Genomic DNA, 22,717 nt, shown 5'->3' with positions numbered 1-22,717 from the left:
GTAGCTATGAAACACTGCTCTAATCAGTTCAGTCCATTTCAATACTATATTTGTACAATATTAAGCAAAACTATTTTGGGTTTGTTCATGTACAAAATGAGCATGGACTCTTTGAGGAGGCAATAGTGAACTATGCCAAAGGCTCAACTTAAAAATTAACAAATTGTTAATAAAACAATTGTTAATTCTTGGGCCCCTACGTTCAAATTACCTTCCAGCTACACACCTATATCCTCCCCATATATCTGAGGTTGTCTGTGTAGTTCTTTCTGGGCCATGATGGGCCGTGTTGTAACTTCCTGTGTGCCATTCTTTTTCGTTTCCTTATTGCCATTTCTTCCCACCTCTTCTTGTCTTTGCTCCTTTCTTGTGGTTTTCACTCCAAGTCTTAGCCTTTCCATCTCTACCAAAGAAGTGGATCGATTTTCAGGTCTTTAGAACCTGTTATGTCTTCTGTTGAGGCAGTGCTCACCATGGTTGTTAAGGAACTGCTGCTACTTGCAGACCATAACTCCAACGATTCCTCCTGTGATCATTTTCCTTCTCCTGGTATCTTCATGTAGTCATATTTATGGGCAAAGGTGTAAATTCTACCCTCCTTGTAGTCCTTATCATCCCTTCTTATTTTCTCACTTTTTATCATGTAAGTATATTTTTTGACCCTTCAATACTTTCTCAAGAATATCACAATTCTTCTTTATATCCTCTTTTGGATCAGATGCATCTATTTCATTTTCTAATATCTCATTGTCAGCTTATAAGCTGACAATGCTTACAAGCATTGTCGGCTTGAAGGGCTGACAATGCTTGTAAGTAAGCAATAAGAAGGGCAATTACTACCCTTGTTCTTTGCATGTTTTATCAAAATATGCATCAAATTGTAAGATGTATTTTGGAGAATATCTTCCCAGTCTTTTAGTGACTCCGGAACAAGGTCTTTAAAAGTGGAGAAAATAAGAATACTTAAGCCCCTAGGTATGTTGTTATCTTCCAAGTATTTCTGAAATGTGGTCCCATCCCACCGTCTAGCCATTACTTCTTTCTTGAGTCTTTCAAATGTTTGGAATTAAGTTCTAAGACCCCCAGTACTTGGGCTTCCTGCTTACTGCTTCCTCCTTAATCTGATGATGAGGAAAAGGGTCCTGGGCCAGTTCTTCACGTCTCTCTTTGAATCCTGGCTTGTTAACAGCAATACTAGTGTAGAGATGTGCTAAAAGGGACAGGGAGTGCATAATGGATCCTTAAAATGAATCAATCATAAACACTAATGAATCAATCAAGGACCACTAGTAGAAACCACACCTAACCTGTTATCATCAATGTGTCAAGAAAAACGCGGTTTACCTGAGCTGTGTCAGGGAAGGGCCCTTTAAAACTAATTAAATCACTGGGTAGAGTCCACAGGCCATCCTGCAACGGGAAGGACAACACCTCCTCACACCCAAGGTCCTTTGTCCCTGTCCTCGGAGCATTTCACACCTCACCACAGGGGAGCCATCATCTGCCAGGTGACAGTGGGAATATTTACAGAATGGCTTTCAGAGGTATTAGGCAGCAAAGTGGCAACTTCCTAAAATTACATTAGTTAGACAAAATCCAACTTTACCATAGAATTGCATTTTGTTTAACTATAAAAAAGTTAATTGAATTATTTTTTTCTAGCTGCAACCAACCCAAAATCTAGCATTTGGGAGCCTAATAATGTGATCGAGTGTTTTCCTATGAAAGCAGCAGCCTCCATGCTGTGAAAATATGTTTTAGACATTTTCACTGTGAGGTCCCTGCAGTGAAAATAGCTCATAGGCATTTTCACTCAAATGAAATGTGAAACGCCACATTATTTAAGTGTCCTGCTTTTAAATACCATGCAATATATCTTATGAGCAATGAGCCCTGCCTTAAGGGTGACTTATTCATACTTAGTAGGATGCTTAAGCCTGTCAAAAGGGTTTAGTTTGACAGGTCGAATTGGCAGTTACAACAAGCACTGCCTGGATACAATTGTAGGTCTGGGGTCGGGCTTACTGGGTCACCGTACTGAGTGGCACAACTGGGTATAGGCTCTGGGTACATTGAGTATCATGCACTAGGGATTTATAGGTATGTTAAAGGTAACAATCATGTCAATACTAATTTCATCATGTTTAAAGGGGGAGCACAGGCACGTTGCCGCGCGTTAGCAGGAATAAAGTGTTTCAGAAATCTAAGATCAACAAAAGCAGTTAAAGCAAACATCCGGGGGGACACTATGCAAATGGTAATTTTCAAGAGTAGGCTGGTACACAGAAGACTTTAGAAACTCCAAATGACTCTACAAACAAATGGAGAGAAAATGGAGGATCAGTCAGGACACCACTGCAAGAAACTCTTACAAATCCACTCTCAAAAAAGACAGCACCCAACTCAAAGAGGCAAGAAAAACAGACTGAGCTCTCAGACTGGAAAACAGCTCCAACAACTGCAAACAGCTCTTCAATATTGTCAAAGAATTCTCCAAACACTCAGCTACCACAAACTCCATCACCCCTTTGAAAGACCTCTGTAAGAACCTCTCTAATTTCTTCTATAACAAAATCCTCAACATCTACAACAACTTCGACCCCCAACGTAAAACACAAGAACTCATCAACCAGATGCCTACCACCATCAAATCTGACCACCAGATCCCAAACTGGAAACCCTTCACCCCAACAGACACAGCTGAAATGATAAGAACAATCCACTCAGGAGTCCCACACAACCCTTGTCTCCACCACACCTTCAACCTTGGAGAAACTCTGATCAGCTCCCACTTCACCACCATCATCAACACCTCCATCCAAAGTGGATGCTTCCCAAGCAGCTGGAAACATGCAGAAATCACAGCTCTCCTAAAAAAGAAAACATGGCATACACGAAGAGGCTCAGCAACTACAGATTCATCTCATTCCTGTCCTAGTGATCCACAGTCATGGAGAAAGCAACAAACAACTCTCCAACCATCTCAGATAACACCACCTACTAGACCTCTTGCATTCAGGTTTTCTAAAACAAACACAAGACAGAAACTGCTCTCAGCACAGCAACTGAAGACATCCAGTCCATCATGGACAAAGGAGAAACTGCCACACTCATACCAATTGACCTCTATATCTCCCACAGCACCCTTATCACAAGACTCCACAACTCTAGAATAGATGGTCCTGCCTGAGCTGGCTGGCCTCCTACCTCTATGACCAGCCCAAGCAAATCAGACTGCTAAACCCAAGAACCTCATCTGTGAAGTTCTTCAAGATTCAGCACTGAGCCCTACCCTCTTCAACGTCTACATGGCACCACTCGCAACATCACAAGATCCAACGGAATTTACACTGTATCCTATGCAGATGACACCCGGGTCTCCTCTCTCTAAAACACAATTACAACACTACCAGGACAAACATCAACACCTGCACATCCAACATAGTTAACTGGATAAACCAGAACTGCCTAAAGCCCACCACAGATAAAACTGAAGTATTGCTCTTCAGCAACAAGAAACCAACAGGCCAAAAAACCTGGGACGATGCCCACCCCCAACGACCATGCTAAAAACCTCAGAATCATCGTGGATGACAGACTCACAATGACCAAACAAGTGAAAACAGTCATCTCCTCCTGCTTCTTCATACTACGCACACTCCACAAAATATCCTACTTGTTTCACACTAATACCGGATGCACAGTCACCCAGGTCCTCATCCCGAGCAGACTGGAACTATGACAACACACCCTATGCTGGTATCATGAATCAACTCGTATAAACACCCCAGACCACCCAGAAAGCACCAGCCATACTCATCCTCAACATCCCAGTGCAATACATACATCATACCCCACCTCAGAGAGCTATACAGCTAATCAATTCAAAAGCAATTGCAATTCAAACTGCTCACCCACACATAGAAAACGTTCTATAATGTCAGACCTAATTACCTCAACCACTGTCTCAACTTCTACCAGCCCATCAGGCAGATGCGCTCAGCTTCACTACTCCTGTCGCAAACACCCCACATCCGCAGTAGCAAGTCAGGAGATGCTCCTTTTCCTAAATGGCCTCCAAATCCTGGAATGACCTTCCACATCACATCAGGACACCCTCATCCCTACTCAAATTCCGCAAGAAACTGAAGATCTGGTTATTTGACTAGGAGTCAAATCGGCCTCCAAATCTACTCCAGCACCTGGATACCCCTGGGGTGTTAAGCCCCTCTACAAATCCTCATAATATAACATAGTCAGAATTAAGATGGGGTCAGCCAGTCAAGGGGAGAACAAATAGTGCTACTGTTTTGGAAGAATTCAGCATCAGTGACCGCGGACCTATCTAGTGAGTTATGGCTGTAATGCAGTCAGAGATGCATGCATGAATGTCAGGTGCAAACTATGGAAATCAGAAGAGAATCTGCTATCATCAGAGTAAAAGTAATATGGGAAATCAAGGCGACTACAGGACACTCATGCACTGCTCCTTGTTGGATACCCAATGGATGAAGAGTGGAGATAGAATTATGTGGGGCCCTAGTAGCTGCAAAGGAGTGTTTGGAAGTGATAAAAGGTAATCCAGGTGTTCCCTACTGACTGTAAAATAATGGTTCAAGAGATGGTGAGTGTGCCATGCAGGCAGTAAATAGGTGATGCCAAGTGAGTGACAGTAGAATAGACGTGTGAGCTGGTTGACAGTATCAAATCAGAATCTTTAAAACTAGACAAAAGAATTCAACAATGCTAGTTCTAACAGACTCCTGTAATCTCCCTGTTGATATAACAAGATAAGGAAGCATACAGATTTTAGTCAGTTAGCTTTAATATATCTATTACATACACTGTGTAACTGATTTGCATATGAAATAATGTACCTTTCTATTTACAAATTTCTACATTCTGTTTCATGCACTATAAATGACCAACTGTCATAAATGCTGCAATTTGCACAGTGCTCAAAAAGGATTTAAAAAATAATGGTTTGCAGTCTGCTCTCCATGCTTCTTCTCCTGATAACTATCCCTCAAAAACAACAAGCATGGTTCTTTTACGGATTTCATGTCATTTGTTTGCTACTGAAAGTTGTTTGTTTGCTACTTAAACTTGTTTTACTAACTAGATGTTCCCTGGTGTTCACCTCCGGCCTCAGGAGCATAATGTAACACTTGGGTATGAATATACAGCTGAGCAGTCCAGCGCTAGAGCACAAGATGGCAAACACCTCCACCGCCACCATGTACTTCCCCCGTGTGCTCAGGTATGCCGGGATGAAGGAGATCCACACACTGACAAACACCAGCATACTGAAGGTGATCAGCTTGGCCTCGTTGAAGCTTCCAGGCAGGTTCCTTGAGAGAAAAGCCACAATAAAGCTGACTGTGGCCAGGAGGCCCATGTATCCCAGCATGAGATAGAAGAAGATGGTGTCTCCTTCATTACACTCAAAAATGATCTTCTGAACGTATGAAGAAAAATTCAGTTTTGGAATGGGGGGAGATTTCAACAACCAAACGCCACAAATAAGAACTTGAACCATAGAGTTTGAGAAGATTATATAACTTGGTGTCTTTGATCCCAGCCATTTCCTTGCTGAGCTGTTTGGATTTGTTGCCCTGAATGCGATGACAACAACTATCGTTTTTGCTAGAATAGCGGAGACACTGAGAGTAAAAATGACCCCAAATACAGTTTGTTGTAATAAGCAGGTGAGTTCCCTAGGCTGACCGATGAATATGAAGGAGCAGAGGAAGCAGAGTATCAGTGTGACAAGGAGCAGGTAACTGAGCCCCCGGTTGTTGGCTTTGACAATGGGAGTGTTTCGATACTTGATGAAGATACAGAGGACAGAAGCATTGAGGAAGGACAACAAACCAGCTGTAATGGCAAGTGTTAGACCCAGCGGCTCTTCGTATGAGAGGAACTCAATTTCTTTTTGGATGCATTGATCATGTTTCTCATTTGACCACTTGTGAGCAGGGCATTTTATACATTCATCTGTACCTGAATGGGGAAATAAAGTACATAATTTCAACAGATATACAATGTTTCAAAAATAGAATTAACGCATTCATTGAAATTACTAAAATGCTATTAGTAGAAAACATCAAATAATCTTATATAGAAATTATTAGTAGTATTTTATTTTTCTTTCATCTAATGATTTAGGAGTTTCCCCCCTCATAAAACATGGGTCTATCAACTATAATAGAGACCATAGATTCTCCTTCCTTTTATAGGGATAATTTCTGTGCCTCACACCCAAAGCACTGAGGGCCTGATGCAGTTGGCATATTTTTTCTCCGCACTGGTAGTCATTCATTTCCATTATTAGGTTAGTATTACTTTTCCCAAGAGGTCCATATTTATTTCTATGTGTTACTTCCTCAGGATTCCCCTTTCAGTCTTGAGCCCTGTGGAAGGAACAACCTAAAATGATTGCTTCAGGTAAAGTAAACTTAAGATGTTGTTAAATCCACATCTCTATGATAAAAGGTAACGAGTTCAGAAGCTGTTCTAAATACATCTTATTCAATATTTCCTCCATAGCAGAGCATTATGAATTCAACCACTAATCACCGTACTCTCAAAGTCTGTAAAACAGGACATGCGGGGTTTCTTTCATCAGCCATTTTTGCCATTTAATTTTTATTCTATGGTTCTGTGCTGTTTATAAGTCCCCTGATAATAATGGAGCAATACTGTCCCAATTTCTTAGAGAGCCAATGAGTAGTTCGAGCAACCCTGTCACAGTTTGTAAAGAAGTAATTAGATTCTTCACCAGGATTACACTCTTGAAGGACATCTGAAGGAACATTTGGAGGGGAAACATTGTTTACATCGCATGTCATTACAATGCGGTCATTACAACAACTGTGTTGTTACATCACAAACCATTGCAGCCCAAGTCATTACACCGACTTGCTGTAGGGGGCAGAAGGTGTTGGATTTATAATCCAACACCTTCCCTACTGTTGCACAAACTGGAAGTAGAATAGTAAGGTATACTATTCCAACATCCAGCATCCCCTAAAGCAAGTTGTTGTAACAACAGCGTTGTAATGGTATGCGATGTATCGCATGCGTTTTAACGTGGCCTATTCACATTTGGGAATGCCCAGGCATTAGTTAATGCTTCAGCTAATATGACCATAGCATTATCCCGTGATACAGTGTTCTACACCAGCCAATCATTCTAAGGGGCAGATTTATGATAACTGGCGCATCCCCAGGGATGCGCCAGTTATTTTGCGCCGTTGCTCCGCCACCCATGGTGCGCCGCATTTACCATGCGGTGCACCATGGGGCAAAAACGGCACAGATGCGTGACGCATCTGTGCCGTAAAGGTGGCGCATTGCTGGAGTTGCGTCGCAAGCGCGACGCAGCTCCAGCAAGGCTCGGGGGTGCCCCATCTTTACAATGCTGCATCAAGACCTACGCCTGCTTCAAGCAGGCGCAGGGTTTTGACGCAGCATTGGCCAGAAAGTGACTGAGTGAAATCTTATAGATTTCACTCAGCCACTTTTGCGAGGCGCACCTGCCCCGGAACGCCCACCCTGCGCCGGAACGCCCACAAGTGGCGCAGGGCTTTACAACGTGACGCATCTGCCTAGATGTGTCACGTTGTAAATGGGTCGTAGGGATGCGCCACGTTTACGCCGCAGTTGCGTGACGCAAACGTGGCGCATTCCCGACATAAATCTGCCCCTAAGTCTATAGGATGTGCTGTAAGTGTGGATTCTCTTGTAGAGATGTTAAAAGAACTGTTATGCAGCCACTTGTAAACTCCTCTGTCCATCACCCACTTGTAAACACCTCTGCCCTTACCCACTTGTAAACACCTCTGTTCATCATCTACTTGTAAACACTTCTGTCCATCAACCACTTGTAAACACCTCTGTCAATCAACCACTTATAAATCATAAGTGTCCATTAACCACTTGTGAATACCTCCAACCACTTGTGAACTCATCTGTCCATCAGCCACTTTAAACTCCTCTGTCCATCAGCCACTTGTGAACTCCTCTGTCCATCCGCTGTTTGCTGGATTAAGACTTTAATGCCTGAAGAATGTATTGCACTTTCCCTGCCACTTTGAGGTTGGGCATTTAGTAGGATAAAAATGGTTAGTTTTTATTATTTCCTGTTTTCTTATTTTTTAAATGCATTCATGTCATTTTATTTTGTCTTTCTTTTTCCGTAAACCTTTTCTCTTATCTTCTTTCTATCCTATTGCAGTTCTTTGCTTCTTGCCTTTTACTTTTTATGATACTTAGGGCTAGATGGAGGTAATGAAAATGTACCGATTCCAAAATACCGAATTTTACCGATTCGGTATTTTAGAATCGGTAAATGCTACATAGCGAAAAAATCGGTAAACATTACCGAATCGGTAAGATTCGGTATTTACCGATTCGGTAATTGCCATTCATTCCTATGGGCCTCTTGGCCCATAGGAATGAATGGCAATTACCGAATCGGTAAATACCGATTCAGTAAAATGAGGAAAACATTCAAGGGTGCCAGGGTGTCACTTTGACACCCTGTTGCACCCCTGAATTGTGCTTGTTTGCAGATGTGGCACACATACATGCCCTAAGGGCATGTATGTCTGCTACATGGCACAGCTGAAAATGCACAGATTTGCAATTTCAAAGGTATTCTTTATTTACCACCAACTATAAGTTGGTGGTAAATAACGAATCCTAAAATAGGAAAAGCACTCATTTGAGTGCTCCCTACATTGCAAATTTGGAAATGTACCGATTCCTTAAAATACCAAATCGGTAAATGACCGAATTTGCAATTTAGGCCACCTACATCTCAGTAGCCTAATACCGGTCGGTAACGGGCGAAATTCAGTAATTTCGGCCGTTACTGACCGGTATTGGGTGACCTACATCTGGCCCTTTGTGTTTTCTAAACACTCAAAGTAGTTATGTCATAAAAACAGACATTTATTCATAGGTTTATTTATTATTGGTCCCCACAACGGGGTTGATCATATTTTTGCTATGCCCCTCATTTATAAACACCCTGCCAGCCCAACCCCATTCCAGAAGGCTTCTATGGGCCACTGCTTGTCTTTCAACCATAGGAATGGTCTGCGGCTTCTCCTGGTGGAAAGAAAGTGCACCACCAGATGTCTTCTGCTGGCTTCTCCTCAATCTCGGAGTCCTTCGGTGTCACCCCCTTTCTTGTTGCTGAATGTGGTCCTCCTTTAGGATTTTTCAGGGCTCGGTTCATGCCTCTTCCTTGCTCTTTTGCACTGGCCTTGCTGAGCCATACAGTAGAGGTCCAGTTCTCGAACAGCAATTCAGTCACCAGTGTATCCTCTCAGAGTTCTCTGGGGCATATTACCAAGGAATGGCGATATTTATCGCAAAATGCGCTTAGCGCATTTTTTTATCGCTGCCTATCGCTGGATATGTTAGCGGAGAAAACATGCTATTAGCAACGTTTTTCTCCATTGTGCTAAAATATCCAGCGATAGCGGCGAAATGTGTGAATATCGCTGAGAATACAGCGATATTCACGCATTAGCGACGAAATGCTCTTAGCCATGTTATCAACCTCCCATTGGATAACATGGCTAAGAACTGGTCTGAGCAGGCGTTGGTGTTTGGCGATAGCAGGAATATTTCCATCAATCAAGCATTTGTATAGCGCGCTACTCACCCGTAGGGTCTCAAGGCGCTGGGGGAAGGGGGTCCGCTACTGCTCGAACAGCCAGGTCTTGAGTTGCTTCCTGAAGGAGAGGTGGTCTTGGGTCAGGCGGAGGTGGATGGGGAGGGAGTTCCACGTCTTGGCAGCCAGGTAGGAGAAGGATCTTCCTCCCGTTGTAACCCTTTGGATGCGGGGAACGGCTGCGAGGGCGTGGCTGGTCGATCGTAGCTGGCGGGTGGGTGTGTAGAAGGTCAGACGGTTGTTGAGGTATCTTGGGCCTTGGTTGTGGAGCGCTTTGTGTGCGTGGGTGAGGAGTCTGAACGTGATTCTCTTGCTGACGGGGAGCCAGTGCAGGTTTCTCAGGTGTTCGGAGATGTGGCTGTGTCGGGGGATGTCCAGGATGAGGCGTGCTGAGGCGTTCTGGATGCGCTGGAGTCTCTTCTGAAGTTTGGCTGTCGTTCCGGCGTAGAGGGTGTTGCCGTAGTCCAGTCGGCTGGTGACGAGGGCCTGGGTGACCGTCTTCCTGGTTTCGGTGGGGATCCACCGGAAGATGTTACGTAGCATGCGGAGGATGCTGAAGCATGACGAGGAGACGGCGTTGACTTGTCTGGTCATGGAGAGGGAGGAGTCCAGGATGAAGCCCAGGTTGCGTGCGTGGTCTGTGGGCTTGGGTGCGCTGCCCAGGGCAGGGGGCCACCAGGAGTCGTCCCAGGCGGAGGGTGAGGGTCCCAGGATGAGGACTTCCTTCTTATCTGAGTTCAGTTTCAGGCGGCTGTTCATCATCCACTCGGCTACGTCTTTCATCCCTTCGTGTAGGTTAGTTCTGGCGGTGGCGGGGTCATTGGTGAGGGAGAGGATCAGCTGGGTGTCGTCGGCGTAGGAGATGATGTTGAGGTTGTGTTGGCGAGCAATGGCCGCAAGGAGGCTCATGTAGATGTTGAACAGCGTGGGGCTGAGGGATGACCCTTGGGGTACGCCGCAGATGACTTCGGTGGCCTCGGATCTGAACGGAGGGAGGCGGACTCTCTGGGTTCTTCCGGCGAGGAAGGAGATGATTCACTCCAGTGCCTTCTCTTGGATTCCGATGTTGCTGAGGTGTTGTACTAGGGTGTGGTGGCAGACCGTGTTGAACGCCACGGAGAGGTCCAGGAGGATGAGGGCCACTGTTTCTCCATTGTCGAGCAGGGATCTGATGTCGTCGGTGGCTGCGATGAGGGCGGTCTCGGTGCTGTGGTTGGCCCGGAAGCCAGACTGTGAGTGGTCGAGAGATCCAATCGTCTCGAGGAAGGCGGCCAGCTGTCTGTTGACGGTCTTCTCGATGACTTTGTCAGGAAAAGGAAGGTGCGAGATGGGCCGGTAGTTTTTGAGTTCGGTGGGGTCCGCTGATGGTTTCTTCAGTAGGGCGCTGAGTTCGGCGTGCTTCCAGCTCTCGGGGAAGGTGGCGGTGTAGAAGGAGGCATTCATGATGTCCCGCAGGTGGGGTGCGATGATGGCGTCGGCCTTGTTGAAGACGTGGTGAGGGCAGGGATCGGTTGGTGATCCGGAGTGGATGGAGTTCATCGTGCGGATGGTGTCTTCGGTGTTGACGGGGGTCCAGGCTCGGATGGTGGTGGTGGGGGGTGTCGGTGCGGTCGTGGGGAGTGTTGGTTGTGTGCTGAAACTGTTGTGTATGTCTGCGATCTTGCTGTGGAAGAACGAGGCGTTTGAGTTGCAGAGGTCTTGCGAGAGGGTGATGTCGTTGTCCTCAGCGCTGGGGTTCGAGAGCTCTTTGACGATGTTGAAGAGTTCCTTGCAGTTGTGGGCTTTGATGTTTAGTCGTTCCTTGAATGTGGTTTTCTTGGTGGTGTGGATCAGCTGGTGGTGTTTTCGAGTGGCGAGCTTGAGGGTAGTCATGTTGTCTGTTGTAGGGTCTCTGCGCCAGGCTTTCTCGAGGGCTTGGCAGTTCTTCTTGGAGCTCTTGAGTTCGTCGGTAAACCAGGACGCTTTCTTGGTGCCGGGTCCGGCGGAGGGGGTCTTCAGTGGGGCGAGGTCGTCTGCGCAGTTGCTGATCCACCTCGTGAGGTTGTTGGCGGCTTGGTCAGGGTTCGTTGAGCTGGCTGGAGGGTTCTGGTTCAGGGATGTGGCGAGCTGGTTGGCTGTGATCTTGTTCCAGCTTCTGCGGGGGACCTGTTGTGGGCGGTGGTGGATCGTGGTCCTTCTGAAGCTGAAGTGGACGCAGCTGTGATCCGTCCAGTGGAGTCCGGTAGCATGGCTGAAGGAGACGTCCTTGCTGGTGGAGAAGACGGGGTCAAGCGTGTGGCCGGCGTAGTGGGTGGGGGTGGTCACCAGTTGCTTGAGTCCGAGGTTGGCGAGGTTGTCCATCAGGGTGGTGGTGTTGCGGTCATTGTTGTTCTCCAGGTGGAAGTTGAGGTCCCCGAGGAGGATGTAGTCAGCGGAGGGGAGGGCGTGCGGGCTGATGAAATCGGCGATGTCTTCGCTGAATTGTGTGCGTGGTCCCGGGGGTCTGTAGATGAGGGTGCGTCTGAGGGTGGTCTTGGGGTCGGTGTGTATCTGGAAGTGCAGGTGTTCTGCCACTGTGAGGGTGTCGTCGGAGTTGGTCGTGATGCGGATGGTGTTCTTGTGGACGATGGCGATGCCTCCTCCTGTCTGGTTGACGCGGTCCTTCCGGGTAATCTTGTATCCGCCCGGGATGGCGATGGCGATGTCGGGCGTTTAGGAGGCGTTCATCCATGTTTCCGTTAGGAAGGCGACATCTGGAGATGTGGTGTCGAGGAGGTTCCAGAGTTCCACGGCGTGTCTGTGGACGGAGTGGGTGTTGAGCAGGATGCAATTCAGGTGGTTGCTGCTGGTGCTCGTCTTGGCGGATGCGGTGCAGGTCCGGATGCAGGAGAACTTGCAGGATTGGCAGGTGAAGGATCCGTGGGTGCGCCCTGGGGTGGCTCGGTGGCAGCCGGGGGTCCGGCCGGTGCTGAGTGCGTTGAGGATCGCGGCGTCGTAAGTCCGGTGGGTGGGATGGCATCTGCGGGGTCCTGGCGCTGGGTGCGGTCCAGGCGCGGACGGGCGCAGATGGGCTTGCCTTCGGCACGCCTTCGGCGCACAATCGGCGTGCCCGCTGCGCGTACGCGTGGACTCCGCCATAAATGGCGTAGTGGGGGGGCTGAGTGGGAGGGAGGAGCAGCTGGGAGGCGGGAGCGGGGTGGCGCGGGGAGGGGATCAGGTAGAGATGGCAAGAGGGGGGGCGGGGCCGCAGGGGAGCAGCGGCAGGGAGCGGGGAGGGCGGGAAGACGGCGAAAGGTGGCGAAGCGGCAAGCACAGGTAGCGGGCAGAGAAGGGCGAGAAGACGGCGAAGGTGAACAGGAGCAGGAACTAGGGAAGCGGCAGGCACAGGTAGCGGGCAGAGAAGGGCGAGCAGATGGCGAAGGTGAACAGGAGCAGGAACCAGAGGAGATGCAAGCACAGGTAGCGGGCAGAGAAGGGCGAGGAGACGGCGAAGGTGAATAGGAGCAGGAACCAGAAGAGCAGCAAGCACAGGTAGCGGGCAGAAACGGCAGGCAGGGACACCGGGCACCCTCAAGGAGAGCTGCGCGGTGGGGCGGGTTAGCGGGTGTAGCGACCGTCACCGACCAGAGTCAGGTCAGGCAAGGCATCGCTACGCCTGCCTTGCTAATAGGCGATAGCGACATTAGCGACTGCTTTCAGTCGCTAACTGGTTGGGTACCCCACTTTGAATGTCATTAGCGATAAACATCGCTGACATGCAAACCGGGCCCCAAACCGCTCGCTATCGACTAAAAGGTGTCGCTAACATCAGTTGGCGACAGATTTCTAATAGGGCGATAGAATTATAGTTTTTGGCCGCTAAAGCGGCAATAATTGCCCATCGCCCTGCTTGATAATATGCCCTTGTTTTTCCTGATTACGACTGTGGGGCTCAGTTCTTCCTCTATGCCTTTGGTCTCCAGATTCTTTGGCTTTTCGGTGAGCTTTCCTCCGTGGATCAAGCAGAGTCTGCTTTTACTTTCTTTCTTTTTAATTGCTTTTTCAATTGTAACTCCCTTCCTCTTTCTAGTCTTTCTTCAATTTCCATACCTTCTGTTTTCCTTTTCAGGTTCTACCCTTGTAACCTGTGTCCATAGTCGTTGTCCTTCCCACAGCTCCTGTTTGAGGTAATCTTCTCAGGTGCCTCACCTCATCACAGAAACTAAAATGTATGGACCCATGAACATAACATAACATCATTACTTCCAAAGAGAAAGGGTTGAGAGTACATAATATATGTGTTAGAAAAATGCACTGCTGACAGTGCATTTCTCTAACACCTGGTATGCAGTCTTAATCCCTTTCTCATTGAAAGTAATTCATACTTGCTCCAGGAAAATGACAATTAGATTATTGTTAAGTTTTGTGAAATTCCTTGAAAATTTCACAATATTAAACTGTTGTCATTAAATGTGAATTGCTGGTATTGCATCATGTAAAAATAAATATTTATTTATTTCTGTTACTAGAGTATAAAATGCCTGCTGGTGACTGGTTTACACAGAATATGCTTTACAAAGGTCCATTATCTACTCAAGCCACATTCCTGCTGCACCAGACTTTTAAGGGAAGGTAGGCACTCGGATAAAATAAGTGACATGAGATATCAGCAAATCACATTACACCACAAAAGCATGATCACATGACCCAAAATTGAGTCATTTCACCAGCCTAACTTTGCGGTAAAGGTTAATACGCTGTGGGTGTAAGCAAGTTCGACTGAGATAAATTGAAATACTGAAGCAAACATGTACCACCTACAGAACTCCAACAAAGACACCCAAACTATGTAGCCCACAAACTAAAGACATCTGGTGACAAACACTCACTTACACTCTGAGCGGACGCCTAGCTTGCAAACAGAGCTTATTTTGAGCCAGTGCTTGCAGATGGGGGTCACCCATACGCATTTTTGGAGACCCCGACTTAAGTTTTCATCTTAGTCTTTGACCCAGAACTAGAGAGGAAACAAGTAGAAAATGATGATAGGAGGAGGAGAGAGACAGAAAAGGAGTAACATAGGGAGAAAGGAGGGTGAAAAAGAACCTGCCAGCCTGAGATAAAGAGGCAGAGAAAGTGACCTAACCACCCTCCCCATGACAAGAGATAGTTTATTATAAAACAGAAGATCTCTGGGCTTTGTCAGCAGACCCCCATACCTCAAGGCCTGGATGCAATGTTCACATCGCAGGACAAACGCAGGTCTTCTCTCTGGAAAGGTGTCTCTCCGTGTGTGTAAAAACAGGTTGTGTTTGCAATATTAAAGTACACGATTTCCAGAGGTGCAGCTGTGTGTAGCCTGTTATGTCTAGGTGCAAGGAGCAGATCAGAACAGAATAACAAGGGGCATTGTTGTTTAACCTTGAACATTGTGTGCAGACTAAACCTCAGAGCACAGCAAAGAACCTGCAAGGCAGACAGGGGCATATTATCAAGGACAGGCGATACATTATCGCCGCTTTTATCGGTCAGGAAACTGCTGATAAAGCGGCGATAATGGCCTTGATAATATGCTCTATGAATTCCAATCGAAGCCCAGGTTAGATGTGAACACATCTAACCTGGGCTTCGATTGGAATTCATAGAGCATATTATCAAGCCCATTATCGCCGCTTTATCGGCAGTTTCCTGCCGATAAAAGCGGCGATAATGTATCGCCTGTCCTTGATAATATGCCCCACAGTTCTCATGTTGAAAAAGCACAAACAAAGGGGCATATTACCAATGATTAGCGATATTTATCGCTAACGATGCTTAGCAACACATTTTTTAACGCTAAGCATCGCCGGAAATTATCGCAGAGATAACTTGCTATTAGCAAGGTTTATCTCAGTAGTGATAAAAATCCTTGTGCTAACTGCCAAATGAGAGATTATTGCTGGAAAATCCAACGATAATCTCTTGAAGTTTGGCGTTAGCTTGATAATAGGGGCTCACAAACTTGATATAGGATATCATGGCTAAGTCAGGAAAATACCAGGTGCAAAAAAAGCAGCGCTAACCGCGGTTAGCGCTGCTTTTTTTTTATCACTAACAGGGTTAGCGACATCCTTGATAATAGGAGAAATGCCGCTTAACAACATTTCTCCTATTATTTTTCACTGGAACGCCCCCTTTGCATCTCATTAGAGATGCAAGGGGAAGCGTAGAGAAAAAGGGTGCTAACATGCGAATTTGCATGTTAGCACTCTGTTGCTGATAGGGAGATAATTTTATGTTCGCTTTCTTGGCTTTTAAAGAGATAAATCCCTTGATAATATGCCCCAAAGTCTTGTGAAACAGATGCTTGCAATGTCGTGCGCAAAAGCAGCCCCATGGCAGCTAAGCTCATGATAACTTAGCAATTGTCGACAATGGACCTACAAGCCTCACTACAAAGGCTGGAATTCAGAAGTGGGGTTCTGAGAATTTTTGGGGGTCTGGGCACTTATTTCATTTTGCTAAAAGACGAACTGCTTTCAAGAAATGAAAAACTATGAAACAACCATTCCCAGGAAGTCACTTAAGATCTGGCACTCACTCTTACAATCCCTCAGACCTCTGACCTTCTTCAAACCTCTGAGATGGGGGAACATCCTTTACAATGCAACTTTTTCAATGCAGTACCTTTACCACGGAGGTATTACAACGCAAGTTGTTACAACGACTTGCGCTGGGGGGTGGTGTAGGATAGGGAATAGTTTAATTTACTATCCAAAACCTTCCCTACTATCCATGGGGACTGGAGTTGTAATAGTAAATTAAACTACTCACCATCCAGCGCCCCCCAACGCAAGTCATTGTAACGACTTGTGTTGTAAAACCTGCGTGGTAAAGGCATGCGTTGTGAAAGCATGCGTTGTAACAACATACATCCCTGAGAAGTAATTAAAGTCCTTTCTGTTCCAACTTTACTCTCCCCTATAGCTGGCTCCGCTTCCTAGATTATCCTATCACTCATCACTAACAGCATGTTTGTGCTTTTACAAAGATAGCACCTCGTTCTGCTCATCTCCCTTCCACCGACCTTGCTTACAAGAAGCATCTACTCCCGTCAGGTTCGCAACTTATAAAACTGCTAATAAATAAAAAGAAATAGAATAGATTTTAGTGCCACATTTATTTGAGCAAGAGGCCATTATAAGCAGAAGCGGAGTCTTCTTTTTTTAATGCCATATCATTTATACATGCTTTTTTTTAAAGTGTTGTGTCCACGCCATCTCACCGGGGTCAGTGACCTCGCCTTCAGAGCAGAGAATGCACTCGAAGCAGCACGCCGGCCTCCCTTCCTTCGCGGCCTTTCTGTGCCCAGGAAGACACGTCTCAGTGCACACGGAGTGTGGGACCTGCACAAGGAACAGATGGAGAATGCTGCTGTAAAGGGTCACAGGTGAGATGTGAGATGCAAAGGTGCACAGAGAGAACATTAATAGGAAGCTTTCGACCTTGGGCCTAGGGGACTCAAGGAGAACTGGGAAGCACTTGAGAAACATATCTCATGTCCATGTGAGAATCTCCATTTAAGGCTGAACTTTCAAGACATGGTTTACCCTTGGAGAATTGTGTAGGGCAGAAAATCACACACTTAAATGACACATGATCACTGGTTGCCCTAACAGTAGTATTATTTTAAAAAGTGTTAGGGGCAGATCTACAAGAAAGTGCCACGCTGCAGCACGCAAGCCCTTTGGCTGCGCCACGCTGCCCAGGGGCGGCTCTAGGCTCATGGCAGGGAGCATAGGTAGGGGGCCCCAGAAGAGGGGGTCCAGGCGGGGTGGAGAGCGGAGGCCAGTGAAGATGGTGGGGGGGGGTCAGGGTGTTTGTAAGTGGAACAGAGCCGGAGGCCGCCAAATCCCTGCCAGGGGCCGCCACGCAAATATGTATCCACCCACAGAGGATTATTATATTAAGGATATATATTGGCGGTCCCTGGGGTTTGGTGGCCCTGTGCAGGTGCACAGCTTGCACATGCCTAAGGCTGGCCCTGCGCTGCGGCACTTTCAGAGCACAGGAATGTGACATATCTACAACGATATGTCGTATTCCTGTGCTCTCCACAGCGCTGGCGCAGAAACAGCTGCCATGCGCAGGTGCAGGCACCCTTGCACCATAGTGCAAGAATGCCTCCGCCATAGGGAGATTGCTTTTTGAAGGAAGGGGCCCCGTCTTCCGTCCTCATCCTGACAAAGCTCTGTGTACTAGTCACAGATGTTTGAAAGTCACTCGTTTTCTAATGGGAAGCCAGTGCAGTGATTTAAGCGTTGGTACAGAAGGTGTGCGGGAAGGAAGTTTAAGAAAAAGTCGGGCCACAGTGTTCTGGATAACCTGAAGTCTAGACAGGAGAGCGTCATTGGCCACTGCCATGAGCTCCTTGCCATATCCAAGCAGCTCACCGCTAGTGCCTGCAGGAGAGTCTTTCTTGTGCGGAGAGGCGGCCATTGAAATATAAATATGGGAATGCACCAAAATTCATGGGTGGATGTGTGCTGCCTAGTGTGAAGCCTCTACAGTATGCGGGGCCACTGTGCTCCACGGGGGCCCCTCCAGCACTGTGCACTGTGCACAGGCAGTAGGCTTGAATGGGTCCATAGTGTAGGGGGCCCCTCCATGCAACTTGCAGGGGGGCACCCTTAAGTTTTAATATGCCACTGTGGTAGAGCCAATCTAATAGGTTTGGATGTATTGTTTTATACATTGTAGGAGGCTCTTCTGGTACAGTTGTCCTGGGTTTGCTTGATATGACCGTGGAAAGTGAATTGTCATTGTGGAGACTTGTCATTGGCGAGAAGATTAAGGGTAAAGCTGTAATTCTTCTTGAAGTTCAGCCATTTTTAGGGGTTATTTAAGTGTGCCGCTGCTAAATAAAATGTCAGTCCTTGTTGAGTTTGAAATTTGGCACACTGCAGACATCCAGGATCTGATGATGTTCGCACAGTGTCACACACTGGACATCAGTTCTCAATGACGACCTAAAGTAAAGTTGCGTTTACCATCGGCATCTTGATTCAGAGTGAGGCAGTGACTTCCCAAAAAGGATATTTTTGTAAACTATATTTTGGAAATTACGTTTGTGTCATACAATATTTTGTGCACAATTCTGTGACATACAAAAATAAATTCTTCTTGAGGTTGAACCTGCATCAGTTGAACCGCCCTTGTAATCTTTGCCAACAATGATAGCCTAGGTACCAGATTGCACAACAAAGTCCTACTAAACCAAATATGTTATTGGAATTCTCCAGTTTTTACTCCAGCTTTTCTGTGAAAATCCACTGTTTGCTACTTCCTCATTATTTGAAGGAATTATTTCCATTATTCTGAATGTGTCTTTCAAGCAAAGAGTCTGACAACTGAATTGCAGCTTTGAAGAAATTCACAAGGGACATTTCATCAAGCCAACCAGATGGCTGGTTGGAGATCTATCTCTGCGACATACTTTTACTACAGTTATTTCCATTGATAACTTACTACCTCACAGTTTGTAACACTGCTAATATTTTATAAGATAGTAGTCTTTTAAAAAAAACTGTATACATAGTGTTTTGATGTAGAGTACTTTTCTAGGTAATATGACATCATTTCTGTTTAACTGTTTTTTACTTGTTTTTCTTCTTCTGACCTGAGATGATTTAGTACGGGAGTGTTTCTTGTAGCACTTCTTTTCTACTTTATCTAAAAATAACTGATGCCCTCTTATGTTAACAAGAATATGGGGCAACACTTTTACAAACTTTAGGCGACAAAAAAAAGAAGGGTGGGGCCACGCTTAAGGGATATTTTATGAATTACGTTTTTATTTGTCACCCCTCTTATATATACAGCTACACTTTCTTAAGAAAGTATATTTGTGATTGCTTAATAATAACTGTTTCAAACTTAGACTTCATTTAGCGCAGCGCAACCATACCTACTATTTTGTTGCAAGGAAATAGCACTACCCGCGACAGAAGTGAGCACCGCACTATAACTATACATTATAAGTACATTTAAATGAAGACCGCAACAGCGCGCTTTCTTTTTTAACCCCCTCCTCCATATTATAATATTAGCTCCAAAGATGTAGCACTCACCATCAGAAAAGTAAAAACCACACCACATAAGTAAATACTGCTCCTGTGAAGTATCCCGCCCTCTGACTTAATAAAAAGAAGACCGCAACACACTGTTATTTTCCCGACTTGATTTGTAGGCCCCACGCAAATTATATAAATCGCCCTTAAAATATATTTTTAAAAATTACAATCACAGTCCCTACCCACCACCTTGTGACCTCTCTAGAGAGTTAACAGTGTATCTACACTCCCCTCTACTACTTTGTTTTCCTGTACTCCTTTGAAGTAGGTCACAAAATGGCTGACAACAGTGAACCGTTCTCACCCAATAAGGAGCAAACTTGTACTCTGAACACTTTAGTCAATAAAATGTCCATGATGTTCTGCAGAAAGGAGGGAATGGCTGACAACAATTTTACTTGTAATGCTTCACAGCCAATGAACATTAAGCTTGCCAAGGTCCAGTTTGGAATACGTTACCCAATGACATGTCCTAATAATCCGCGGAGGTGGAAGGAATCGCTGACAACACTTCTACTTTCAATGGTTTACAGCCAATCAAAATTAAGCTTGGGAAAGTCCTCCTTGGAACATGTCAGCCAATTAGATGTCCACCCCACTCTGCGGAGGGGAAGTGAATGGCTGGCAACACTTCTACTTTCAATAGTTCACAACCAATCAACATTAAACTCTGGAAGCTCCTCCTTAAAACACGTCAGCCAATCTGATGTCCCTCCTACTGTGCAAAGGAGAAAGGAATAGCTATCAACACTTCTACTTTCAATGGTTTGCAACCAATGAACATTAAGCTCTGGAAGGTCCTCCTTAGAACATGTGAGCCAATCAGAGGTCCTTGCTACTCTGCGAAGGGGAAGTGAACGGCTAGAAACACTTCTACGTTCAATGGTTCGCAGCCAATGAACATTAAGCTTGTTGTTGCAACACCTCAGCCAATTAAACGGTAATTGTGTTCCACGCACAGATACAGACACGCCCTCCCACATATTATTACATTTCCTGTACCAAAGGGATGTGATAAAAGTGAACAGTGCATTATAATTAAACATTATTCCGCATTATATGAAAGGAAGGCTGCAATACAGCGCATTTTTATTTTCCCGATATAATTTCTACAGAATACTGAATCCCCCTCCCAACATGAGTAAAGCCCCAGGCTGCGGGGCACCCAGCGGAACCCGCTATTATTTCTTAAGAAATGCCGCAGGGTCCTAGCCCACCCAGCAGCCTCATTGAAATACTATTTTTTAAGAAATTCCCCTGGGACCTAGCCCACCCAGGGGCCTCATTAAAATAAAACGCTGGAACTCGCGACCCCAGTTTTAATGCTTTTTTTGGCCCTGGGGGTACTTCTAAGACCTCCTAAGCATGCCTAGGGGTCTGGGTGTTACTCCCGTACCCCTTTTCTTGTTTTATACCTTTATTGCTCTGTTTTCTGGTGACTCGCTTTGACCGAGCCACAAGATGGCTGCCAACACTTCCTATTTTCGAGTGTTTACAGCCAATCACAGTGAAGCTCATGCATGGGACTTAGGCTCCGCCCAGATATCGAAACTTTTATTTTTCTAATTTCTCAGCAACTACTGAACGGATTTACACCATTAAAATAAAAGTTCACTTTCTGAACCAAGCTCTACCTTTCTGCCAAATTTGGGGTAATTCCGTTCAGCAGTTCAGGCTGTAGCTCGTCACAAAATTTCCTAAGAAAATTAACATGAGGAAAACGCGTTTTAGGACCCCCCTTTTTTCTCAGCCCCCGCTTGACGAATCACCTCCAAACTTTGAGTGTACAACCTAGTCACTGGAAATGATCAATGGGATAGCTTCATAACATCATGGGTTGGTAGCACTTCTGCAAGGATTCCATGCTGCACATTAGAGTTGTGAGTTTTTTATACAGCTTGATATGTCCCCCAGATACCACTGTGAATTACACCTTCCTTACCTGAGAGTCATCAGCCCATAAAATGAGCTCTGTGTTGATATTGACCTCTTCGTCTTGTTGTGGGTCAAAACTGCCCACATTAATGAGCTGGATATCATCATCGCTGAATATCTGAACATTGAAGATGTCATAGGCAAGCAGGGCATCTCCGTTCTTATCGAAGTATAACTCATCACCGGTTGGCATTGAGACATTGACAGTCCTCACATAGTGAAGCACCTATGAGGTTGCAGCACAGACATTATTATTAAAGGTTGTGCTAACATGTGGAAAGTGATGACAATTAAGAATTGATTAAGAAATTGTTTTTGCATGATTTTTCTTGTCAGTAATAGAGTGTTGAACATTGCAGTACACAATTCAAGACCAGACAGATACAGGTCATCACTTACAAGCTTCTTTGCCATTACTGTGACTGCCACATCTTAACATACAAGTAGGTTAAGCACAGAAACTTAATGCATCAATGTGGGCAATTTAAGACCATTATATAACCATTGCATCTCTTCATGGAACCCCTCAACCTCATCCTTAAACAAGCGGGAATCAATCACCACCTATACGCCGATGACACACAATTTTACTATGAGATTCAATACCGCTCAGATGTCCTTCCCCTCATTGATGCCTTGAGTAAGATTCAAGCCTGGTTGCACTACAACCACCTCAAACTCAACCCAAAAAAGACTTACTTTCTCTCATCTTTTGCCCAAAATGATTTTGGTTAATACACAATACATACTGGACACCAACTATTCATCATAAACTAGGGCTGCTTAAATCTAACCTGTGCTGGAAATGTGACTCCTCACAAGGGAATATTGATCATATGTTTTATTCTCCCAATTGTGTGTAGCTCCTCTGGGCTAATATGCAAAAAGATATCCAGAATAAGCTTAAGATGTATCTCCAAGTAGACTTAAATACTATAGCCTTGGGTATCAAAAATTGGGTATTAAAAATCTCCCTCTCAAGTTTAACCTCGTTTACTATACCAATCGCCAAATACAAGCCTCT

At 45.5% G+C, this 22,717-nt stretch overlaps 2 protein-coding genes across 2 annotated transcripts in view; both read right to left on the bottom strand.

The window, feature by feature from the left end:
- LOC144774130 (extracellular calcium-sensing receptor-like) overlaps positions 1-1,232 on the bottom strand; it is an 81,814-nt gene extending 80,582 nt beyond the window's left edge. Inside the window, 1 exon segment of the mRNA XM_078659153.1 lies at positions 1,107-1,232. Within this exon segment, the coding sequence (XP_078515279.1) occupies positions 1,107-1,232 (126 nt within the window).
- A 3,827-nt stretch (positions 1,233-5,059) lies between these two features.
- The window catches only part of LOC144774129 (extracellular calcium-sensing receptor-like), an 85,497-nt gene continuing 67,839 nt past the window's right edge, over positions 5,060-22,717 (bottom strand). Inside the window, exons 5-7 of the mRNA XM_078659152.1 lie at positions 21,701-21,919; positions 16,911-17,031; positions 5,060-6,003 (exon numbers count right to left, since the gene is read on the bottom strand). Coding sequence (XP_078515278.1) covers positions 5,060-6,003; positions 16,911-17,031; positions 21,701-21,919 — 1,284 coding nt within the window. The remainder of the gene's footprint in view (positions 6,004-16,910; positions 17,032-21,700; positions 21,920-22,717) is intronic.

Source organism: Lissotriton helveticus, chromosome 8 (genome assembly GCF_964261635.1).
Source record: "Lissotriton helveticus chromosome 8, aLisHel1.1, whole genome shotgun sequence".
Classification (NCBI taxonomy): Eukaryota; Metazoa; Chordata; class Amphibia; order Caudata; family Salamandridae; genus Lissotriton; species Lissotriton helveticus.
Note: the sequence above shows the minus strand (reverse complement) of the source record. Positions and strands in the feature narration are given on the sequence as shown.